Raw genomic sequence first — 11,331 nt, forward strand, 5'->3', positions numbered from 1 at the left:
ATCTTTTTGGGTTTACACACATATGTCCAACTAATCAAGTGGATCTTATCATTACTACTTAACCCATCCCAAAGGAACATCATCTAATGTTTAACAATTTTCTTCTACACCTTAATTGACATATGTTGAACAATGACTTCATACACAAGAGAGGTGAATTATAGGGGTTTGAAAAGTATTGGTTTAACAAAATAATTTTTTAGACCAGAGTTTAAATATATTTTTAAATAAAACAATTAGATATTCATCGGAAAATTGAAATAAAGAAAATAAGCTTGAAAGATAACACCAAAGATTTATAGAGGTTTGATATAAAGGCAATGACCTACGCCTCTGCCCAAGAGTTGATCTAGAGGGTATCCAATATAATTGAAAGCTTTTATAAGATTAAATCCACGAACCTGCTATACAAAGAAAAATGAAGTTTCAGGTTTACTTCTAACCAAACAGCAAATAGTGGAATGAAAAAAGGAAAAAAAATGTTTTATTTAATTCAAAGTATATTGGAATACAAGATGAAAATTGGCAACAAAAAAAAACATTTAAAAAGGAAAAAAAATGTTTTATTTAATTCAAAGTATATTGGAATACAAGATGAAAATTGGCAAAAAAAAAAAAAAAAAAAAAAACAAAACAAGAACAATTAAGCAAGAGTAGGTGTAGTTACCGTGCATAGACAAAAATCTATGCACCATACATAAATCATTATGGACCCTTGGATCAAATTCTAGACATCAATTGTTATTACTCAATACTCACCACTCAATACTCAATACTAGATTAAAAACATGATTCAATGACTTATGTAGGCTTATGCATGATATATAAGTAAATCCTTATGCATATTAGTCAAAGCCAATAGAGAGGTATATTTATATTTGAGAATATGCTAACAACCCTCTTTTTTCAACACTCTATCTAATACTATTTTTTTATTGGTTGAAACATGCGTGGGTCCTACCACTTTCTGTGGGATCAATTTCCAAAGTGAATGACTCACACATGTTTTAACCAATAATAAAATAAGTGTTAGAGAGAAAGTTGAAAATATAGTGTTGCTAGCACTCCTCTTTATATTTTTAAAACTTATCAACACTTTTTCTCTTCTCTATTTCTCTCTTCTTTCTCTTATACCAAACAATTTAGTAAATCCATTGTATTTCTTATCCCTTTCTCTATTGTCTCACTCTCTCTTTACTTTTTCTCTCTTCTTAATTTGTCTTTGTTACCGAACACACCCTAACAGATTCTCCTTATCTTCTCCTCTCTTTCTCTTCTCACAGACACTACATTCTCTCCAAACTCAAACTACAACATCATCGTTACTATCAATGACAACATTTTCAACTGAATTCTTGTCACACACTCTCAATTTCAGAAACCACCCAAACCGCACCTCTCGCCACTCAAATCCCAACTCCATCGTCACTTCCTCAACCCCACTTCTTAACGAAGGCAACACTAATAATAACCGAACAACAATAATCAACCAAGAACAATTCAGGGTCAATGAAACAAGGCCAAAACTTGTTCAAAATTGCGACTTTAGAGACATTAATTCCATCAAAGCTCTCAACAAGTCATGCAAATCAGGTAAGTACGATGAGTCTCTCTACTTACTTCAGCGAATGGTTAATAGGGGTTATAAACCCGATGTTTTTCTTTGCACACAATTGATTAAGGGTTTTTTCAATTCTAAGAAAATCGAGAAAGCTATTCAAACTATGGAGATTTTGGAAAAGCGCGGTGAGCCTAATGTTTTCGCTTATAATACTGTTCTAAATGGGTTTTGTAAAGCTGATAGAGTTGATGCTGCTAATAAGGTGCTTGATAAAATGAAAAGGAGAGGTATTTCTCCTAATGTTGTTACTTATAATATTCTTATTGGGAATCTTTGTAAGAGGGGTAAACTTGATATGGCTTTAAGGGTTATGGATCAGTTGTTGAAAGATAATTGTAAACCAACCGTTATAACTTATAATGTTTTGATTGAAGCAACTATTATTGAAGGTGGTATCGACGAAGCTATGAAGCTTTTGGATGAGATATTGTTGAGAGGGCTTCGACCTAATGCGTCTACTTATAGAATTGTTGTTAATGGTATGTGTAGAGAAGGGATGTTGGATAGAGCTTTTGAGTATCTTAGTAGTATAAGTAGTAAGGGCTGTGTTGCTGGTGTGAGTACTTATAATATTCTGTTAAAGAGTCTTTTGAATGAAGGGAAATGGGAAGTTGGGGAGAGTTTGATGTCGGATATGTTGGATAAAGGTTGTGAGCCGTGTGCTGTGACATACAACACGTTGATTGGTTCCCTTTGTCGTGCTGGTAAAGTTGATGAGGCTGAGAATGTGTTGAAGAGTATGAAGAAGAGAGGTTTGGCTCCTGATGTTGTTACTTATAATATTCTTATTGGAAATCTTTGTGGGAGGGGTAAACTTGATTTGGCTTTAAGGGTTATGGATCAGTTGTTGAAAGATAATTGTAGGCCAAATGTTATAACTTATACTATTCTGATTGAAGCAACTATTATCAAACGTGGTATTGACGAAGCTATGAAGCTTTTAGATGAGATGTTGTCGAGAGGGCTTCGACCTGATGCGTATACTAACAGTGTTGTTGTTAATGGTATGTGTAGAGAAGGGATGTTGAATAGAGCTTTTGAGTATTTGGATAAAATGATATCAGATGGTCGTTTGCCTGATATTATTTGCTATAACTCGATCTTGGCTTCTCTGTGTAAGAATGGACATGTTGGTGAGGCGTTGCACATCTTTGAGAAGCTCAGTGAAGTGGGCTGTCCTCCAGATGCAAGTTCTTATAATACATTGTTTGGTGCATTGTGGAGCAGCGGCAATAAAATTAGAGCGTTATGGATGATTCTAGAGATGTTAAGCAAAGGCATTGATCCTAATGAGATCACCTATAATTCACTTATTTCTTGCTTGTGCAGAGATGGATTGGTGGATCAGGCAATTGAGTTGCTGGTTGACATGATGGAGAGTCGCAAGTTTCAGCCTACTGTTATTAGTTACAATGCTGTTATTCGTGGATTGTGCAAGGTGCAAAGAGTCATAGATGCTATTGAGGTGCTTGCTGCTATGAATCAGAGAGGATGCTTGCCAAATGAAACAACCTACACATCGTTGATTCGAGGGATTGGTTTTGTAGGATGGCGAAAGGACGCTATGGAGTTGGCTAACTCACTTGTTAACATGGATGCTATTTCGGAAGATTCATTCAAACGTTTGAGTTGAACGTTTCCCGCGATTGATGCGCACAAAGAGCTCGCAATATCTGAATGAACTAACTTCATGGGCATAAAATTTATTCAGGTCTTCCCAATAAGATTTTTTTGTTCCATTCAATTAATGAATACCAACTTATTTCTTGCTCCCAATTTGTTTGTTATTCAAAGGTTAATGAAGTTTACACAAATATCAAATGGATGGTTACTTCTGACAACTATAATGTGGCTACTAAAACTCCACTGCCTCAGTTGATGAACAATGCGATGATCGTGGAAAAGCAGAAGGATTTCGATGTTTTCAGTGCCTTGGATGTGATGCATAATGAAGGTTTCCTTAAAGATCTCAAATTTGGACCTGGAGATGGACAGCTTCACTACTACTTGTACAATTATAGGATTCGTAATGCCATGAAACCTTCCGAACTCGGGCTTGTGCTCTGGTAGCCAGATATGTTTTCTTTTTTAGTTTTGTTATGCAATTTGGATAAACCATTTACTTGTTTTGTTCTATTAGCTTGTTGTTTCAACTAAACACCATTTATTGTTCCATTGAAATATTGACAATTTAACATATTCATGCAGAGTATGTGAAAAAGCTTATCTTTTGGTGACTTTCTTTCTTTTGGTATTATGCTTGCATTGCAAAATTATGTAGTTGTTGTAATCTGCTGCCTCAGTTTCCTTTTTGCTCATTTTGATCTTGGATTTCTGTATGCATTTTTGCTTTTATATTTTAAAGAACTTTCCTACAATTCTTACAAAATTGTTTCTGTTTAGCTGGATATGTTTTGTTACTCATGAATGTTGGTGGCTGCCTGTTTGCTTATTTAATCAAATATGAATTGATCCAATTTGAGGTTTAAAGGTGTCGGTGTCTATCAAAATATAATTTTATTCGTTAATTTGCTGTTCTTGCTTTGGATTTATCAGTATATACTTTTGATTGTTAGTAGGTTTAGAAGGTTCTTCGAGTACTTAGATACTTATTATTATACTCCATAGGTCTTGTGGTACCTGGTTAAGCTTAGCATTGTAGTCTATTTTATGTTCTAATGAGTTCAAGTTATTTGCATTGTTTTTTTATATCAGTACATACTGTTGCTGAACGAGACTTGTATCATCCAAGGAAAAAACCTTCATTTGCTTTGTTTGAATTAACATGACACATTTTGAGCTACTCAAGTATAGGTAGGTACAAGAATCTTTAGTCTAATGAAATTTGTTGGTCAATTCAATTAATGAATACCAACTTATTTGTTTGTTGTTCAAAGTTTTTTGAAGTTTACACAAATATCAAATGGATGGTTACTTCTCTGACATACATGTTTTGAACTTCGTCCTTTTCTTCTCCTTCTTCTACTTCTGGTTCGGATTTCTGGATGTTGTTGGTGCCGTTCTTGCACTTTGAATTGCAGGTTGTTGAGGTTGAGTCTCTGAATTAAGCTTTAAGTGATAGGTTAATTGTGGGAAGTATTTTCTCTGTTGCTGACATCTGCATTAAGCCTATCACTTAAGCTTGAAATCGGTATATGCGATATTACCAAACAGTGCTAATACAGATTTCTCTAAGGCACTTCAAAAGATTGTGGCTGAATTTCAAATATGAGTTGCTTAAGTTCTATATCATGTAACTGTTTTTGAATGAAATTTGATATTGCATTGTTTGGTGCAGGTATACTTAGGACATTATTGCTTGGATAATAAGAACTACTTGGCAGCCTAATTGCAGAAATGAAGTAAAATAGGCCAATTAGAAGAATTATTGAATTATCTATCAAATATGCCTTATCTCAAACACTTGTTAGTTTTATTGAAGTTCAAACTAGGGCCAGTTTTTTCTAACAGTCCAAATATGTGGGGGGAGTTACCACATAGGTAACTCAACATCAATGATATGGATGGTAGGTTTTAACCATGCAAACCATTTTTGACTAAACCATGGACTTGACATTTTATTTTTAAACTTTAAACTAAAATATGAAAAAGATCTAAAGATTAAATCAATGTTCCTCATCATTATTAAAGACTGTTACTGTTATGCTATTTTTAGTGCATTATATAAGTTCCTCCTGATATGATTTGGCTTTTGTTTTATTATAAAGTAACTTAATTTGTATACAAAACGTGGACAAACATTCAAGTTAACTTGAGGAGTTTCAATTTATAAAACTAATCGAAATTGATTATTGCAAGAAAAATTGTGTATGTTTGGCACATATGCTGTGATGAATTTAAATTCATAAAAGTGGTCATCAATCTATGTCAAAACAAAACCAATTAAAGTTATTTAAAGTCAGGAATTAATTGACATCATAGTTATCATCACTGTTAGGCCATGTGATTAAATACAAATGATGAATGCCTACTCTTGGTTCTAAGATGATGGAGGTAGTGCATTACATTATGGAGATGATTTCGATCATGTAGAAAATGTCAAGTTAAAATTTGGGGTGTGATAGGTACTAGGGTCCTTATTATCTCATTCATTCCTATATTTGTAATAGGGAAAAATCTAAACCTAAACCTAGTCAAAGTGGATTTTTCTCGTCAACTTCCGGCCGAGTTCGGGTGGGTGTCCGCGGGTACGAGTTTTGCTGCCATGCCTAACTCAGACCTTCAAACCCAAAGCCAAAATTCCTTGCCTCCTTTACTTCCACACTACAATCCACCTTATTCGTCCCTCACCTTCCACATCCTGAACTCCTTGACTGTTGTTCCATAGACCTTTGTTTCAAATGTGATGAAAAATGAATCCTTCTCATAGTTGTCGTAGTAATGTTCTCTTGTTACTAGGTGTTGACGACGAGTTACACATTGATACCGATGAACCTTCCCCAAAGGATGTTTCTAGGTACATTTCAAGCCTTCATGTCCTATCCAATCAACTTCAAGGTCATCCTCTACGTGTTTTTGGTGCGTAAGGTAACCACAAATTCCACACTTGAATCGACAACAACAGCATACACAATTTCATCAATCATACCTTGGTGGAATTATTGGGCCTTGCATGTTCTTTTGTTCCCTTGTTTTCGTGTAGCCACTGATTGGGCCTTGCAAGTTCTTTTGTTCCCTTGTTTCGTGTAATTTGCTGCCTCAGTTTCCTATTTGCTCATTTTGATCTTGGATTTCTGTATGCATTTTTGCTTTTATATTTTTAAAGAACTTTCCTTCAATTCTTACAAAATTGTTTCTGTTTAGCTTAATATGTTTTGTTGCTAATAAGAAGCTATCCTACCAAAACTATGAATTTAGGGTTTTCTACACTAAAGGGGAAGAACACTAAAAAAGAGTAAATAAAATAAAAGGGTAAAGATAAACTTGATTGATTTCTTTGATACTCTAATGTCTCAATGAGACTACAATATATAATGTTACTAATAGATAACAAATTAAAAAGCTCAAATGCAACAAGAGTCCAATAGCAATGCTAATACTATAAGTTATATTATTACCCCTCTAACAATAACAATACTAGTAATTAATATTATAAATGATATTCTACCCTCTATCATTGCCGCCGGGTTCACTTGAACCTTGTCCTCAAGGTTATAAACTCAGGTGACTGAAACTCCCTTGGTATTGCCGAATACCCTTCCATAGAGGCTTCAACACCGAGTCAAAATTTGCAATACCATAAGGAGCAGCAGCTTCAGCAAGAGCGGAAAGTGATAGTGCAGTGATCATCCTTACCTTCTCATTCTCATCACTCATACCATGCCCTATAGTTTCCATAAGAGATCTCAGATGGGGCAACATAACACAACCAATTAAAATGGAACTCTGCTGAACATTTTAATCCCGGTGTGTCGAGCTTGCCAAGATTTCTTACTCTGAAAAATAGCCTTCAAGAAGAGCAGCAAAGCAGGAATACTAAGAGCATATGCAACAACACTAAAAGTTCTAGCAGTAGTATTCCTAACATATTCATCAATGTTATCTATGGCAGGCCTCATGGCAACAATCATAGTGCCTAGGCCAACAACTTTACTGAGATTAGATATTTTTCCATCCTCTCAACACGAGCATAGTAGTCTCCTTTGATGATGGATGGGATTAAGACTGGAACGACGTTTAGAGTAGCAGTCAGAGAACTCAAAACAGCATCATCATTCACAAGTTGGGATGAAGTCACATCAAACTGACTAAACATGATATCATAGAGATCTATGAGACTACTATTTCCAACAGCAGCACATGTTTTTCCATCAAGTGCATATTGTTGATTTTGAAGATCAGAAAAGCTGTTATTGGCCAATCTGCGATATCTTAATCGTTCCCTTCCAAGACGAACCCCACATGAAGTCATCAATATAACCTCATATCCTCTTGTATTTAGATCTTTAAGCTTCTCATAGAGAGATCTAGGTCTTCCGAATGCTAATCTATCATCACTTTGAGTAACCATTATTGTTCCTCCTTGTCCAAATATATGTTTCTTGCTGAAATTGCTTGTGACACTCCTTAAAAACTGTATTGAAATGGCCATTTGAATATCTCCCATCTCACTGTTGGGTACAACGTGATCTTCACTCACACCCCCAACGCTGACACTTGAACCTGCAATTGTTATCTTCACACTTTCATTAGCTGACCCATAATGTTGAGGGTGAATAACTAGTGCATTCAGACTCTGAACCCTACTTAACTTCTTTTGCTTCATCCATAACGAGCAAAAAACCAAGAAACTTATTAAAGATGCCACAAAAACAACACCAACCACAACAAACACAATCAATCCTACATGAGAAGAATACTTTTTTCCACCATTTCCAGAACTTTCAACAATTCCATCATTCACATTGGTACCATTAGGAGCCAGTGAACTCTGAGGTGAAAGGCTACTCCTATCCTTCCCCATATCAATCTCCAAAATCCCATTCACCTTAGCCAAAACCTCAATCAAATCCTTATGCGGCATTCTATCAAACATCTTAAATGCATCATCTATCTTCCCATATTTCACATACCATTTAACAACAGAAGCCATAGTAAACAAATTGGAATCAAACCCATTCACCATCAACATCCCATGAATCTCTCTACCCTTTTTACTCTGAAAAATAGCCTTCAAGAAGAGCAGCAAAGCAGGAATACTAAGAGCAGATGCAACAACACTAAAAGTTCTAGCAGTAGTATTCCTAACATATTCATCAATGTTATCTATGACAGGCCTCATGGCAGCAATCATAGTGCCTAGGCCAACAACTTTACTGAGATTAGATATTTTTCCATCCTCTCAACACGAGCATAGTAGTCTCCTTTGATGATGGATGGGATTAAGACTGGAACGACGTTTAGAGTAGCAGCCAGAGAACTCAAAACAGCATCATCATTCACAAGTTGGGATGAAGTCACATCAAACTGACTAAACATGATATCATAGAGATCAATGAGACTACTATGTCCAACAGCAGCACATGTTTTTCCATCAAGTGTATATTGTTGATTTTGAAGATCAGACAAGCTGTTATTGGCCAATCTGTGATATCTTAATCGTTCCCTTCTAAGACGAACCCCACATGAAGTCATCAATATAACCTCATATCCTCTTGTATTTAGATCTTTATGCTGCTCATAGAGAGCTCTAGGTCTTCCGAATGCTAATCTATCATCACTTTGAGTAACCATTATTGTTCCTCCTTGTCCAAATATATGTTTCTTGCTGAAATTGCTTGTGACACTCCTTAAAGCCTGTATTGAAATGGCCATTTGAATATCTCCCATCTCACTGTTGGGTACAACGTGACCTTCACTCACACCCCCAACGCTGACACTTGAACCTGCAATTGTTATCTTCACACTTTCATTAGCTGACCCATAATGCTGAGGGTGAATAACTAGTGCATTCAGACTCTGAACCCTGCTTAACTTCTTTTGCTTCATCCATAATGAGCAAAAAACCAAGAAACTTATTAAAGATGCCACAAAAACAACACCAACCACAACAAACACAATCAATCCTACATGAGAAGAAGACTTTTTTCCACCATTTCCAGAACTTTCAACAATTCCATCATTCACATTGGTACCATTAGGAGACAGTGAACTCTGAGGTGAAAGGCTACTCCTATCCTTCCCCATATCAATCTCCAAAATCCCATTCACCTTAGCCAAAACCTCAATCAAATCCTTATGCGGCATTCTATCAAACATCTTAAATGCATCATCTATCTTCCCATATTTCACATACCATTTAATAACAGAAGCCATAGTAAACAAATTGGAATCAAACCCATTCACCATCAACATCCCATGAATCTCTCTACCCTTTTTATAATCCAAATTCTCTCCACACAATTTCAACAAGTAAGATCATAAATAACAGGCTTACCGTCAACAATTTCAGCTTCGACATCCTCTATCTCTCTCTCTCCCTTGTTTCGTCCATAGCTTTTTTCTCAATATCATCATCTTCATTATCCGAATCAGAATCCAACTCCGAACCAGATTCCAAACCTGAAGCTTTCTCTTCGTTGTCGGCTTCGTCGTTGCTTCCTTGTAGGAAATCGTCGGCTAACTGACCAGCACCGATAGCTTCCACCGTCTCAGCCTGCTCAACTGAACCTGCCCCAGGACTTCTCAGAGACGGCGAAATAGGACCAGCCCTAGTTTTCACCATTGATTTCTCCCTCTCATTTCTTCTTTTCTTGCACACGAGTAATTCGCATGGATGAGTAAGTAGTGGTGGAGAATCATCTTGTGGTACCTGGTTAAGCTTAACATTGAAGTCTATTTTATGTTCTGTGATGAGTTCAAGTTATTTGTATTGTTTTATATCAGTACAAATTGTTGCTGAATAAGACTTGTATCATCCAAGGAAAAACCATTCATTTGTTTTGTTTGAATTAAACATAACACATTTTGAGCTACTCAAGTATAGGTAGGTATAAAAATCTTTATAATAGTGGTTTTTCATGGCTTGAGAAGATGGAGACAAGATTTGCAGTGAGTTGGACATAGAGGGGAACTGAATTTGAATTTGGAGATGGAGTTGAAATTGTATTCATGTAAGAATCTAAGTTTACCATTTTTTCTACTCTTTCTCTCTAAGTGTCCTATTTGTAAGAATATATATGAGTGCATTAAGAGATTTTCTTCTATTTATTTCTTTAATTGGGTTGTTTGAATTTGTTATCACCCAACCTTCTTTAAATAATTGTACTTGAGAACTGTCAATATTGTCAATATGAGCTACCCGGTCCTAAATGGGTCAGCCCTAACAGTCTTGGGCTTTTTAGGGCTGGGCCAAAAGACCCGGTGTAATATGGACTCGAGATTTACTACCCGAGCCCGGTCCTAAATAGGCTTCGGGCTACCCGGTCCTAAATGCGCTTTTTTTATTTAAAAAAATTAAAAATTAAAATTCCATAATATTTATTATAAATTAAATTTTAATTATGTTATTTTAAACATAATACATTTTAAGTATTATATTATCTCTTATAAACACTGTAATGTGTTTCTAAATACAATATATGTCTAAATTGTATAAAATAATACTTGAATATTTATTATAAGAGAAAAACTAATATAATGTGATAAAAAATGTTAATTATATTCATGTATAATATTTAAAAGAGAAAGATTGAATAAAATAGAGATAAAATTTAGTGAAGTGAAAAAAATCGATATGCTATTTTGGAGTAAGATAATATAAATATTAATATTTTTTAAAATTTATAATTATGCGGGCCTAATGGGCTACCCACGATCCATATGAGTTAACCCTAATGGATAGCGGGCTTTTCAGAATTGGGCTAAAAAGACCCTAAAAATATGGGATCTAATTTCAAAGTACAAACCTTATGATTTTTTGGGTCTGGCAGGCCGACCCATATGAGCTAGCCCATTTTGACAGCTCTATTTCCAATCACCTTAGAAGTAATTTGGTGTATTGAAATACTTTTAACATATTTAAACTATAAACGATATGCTTTCAAATGCTTTAACATATTTAAAATATAAACAATAAATCCCAACCCATGATTAGCATAACATTAACATTTTTATTTATATTGATAACATTAATGAATAAAATTCTTGAAACAAATACTAGCTATTACATGTGTCCCATCCAAATTCTT

At 35.1% G+C, this 11,331-nt stretch overlaps 1 protein-coding gene across 1 annotated transcript; it reads left to right on the plus strand.

Annotated features, from left to right (window-relative positions):
- Window positions 1-1,169: 1,169 nt before the first annotated feature.
- On the plus strand, window positions 1,170-3,820 carry LOC131616349 (pentatricopeptide repeat-containing protein At3g04760, chloroplastic-like). The gene is made up of 2 exons (XM_058887656.1): window positions 1,170-3,332; window positions 3,416-3,820. Exon 1 carries the CDS (start codon window positions 1,332-1,334, stop codon window positions 3,252-3,254), a length of 1,923 nt encoding a protein of 640 aa, XP_058743639.1. The 5' UTR covers window positions 1,170-1,331; the 3' UTR covers window positions 3,255-3,332; window positions 3,416-3,820.
- The last annotated feature ends 7,511 nt before the right edge of the window (window positions 3,821-11,331 follow it).

This window comes from Vicia villosa, linkage group LG7 (assembly GCF_029867415.1).
Source record: "Vicia villosa cultivar HV-30 ecotype Madison, WI linkage group LG7, Vvil1.0, whole genome shotgun sequence".
Classification (NCBI taxonomy): domain Eukaryota; kingdom Viridiplantae; phylum Streptophyta; class Magnoliopsida; order Fabales; family Fabaceae; genus Vicia; species Vicia villosa.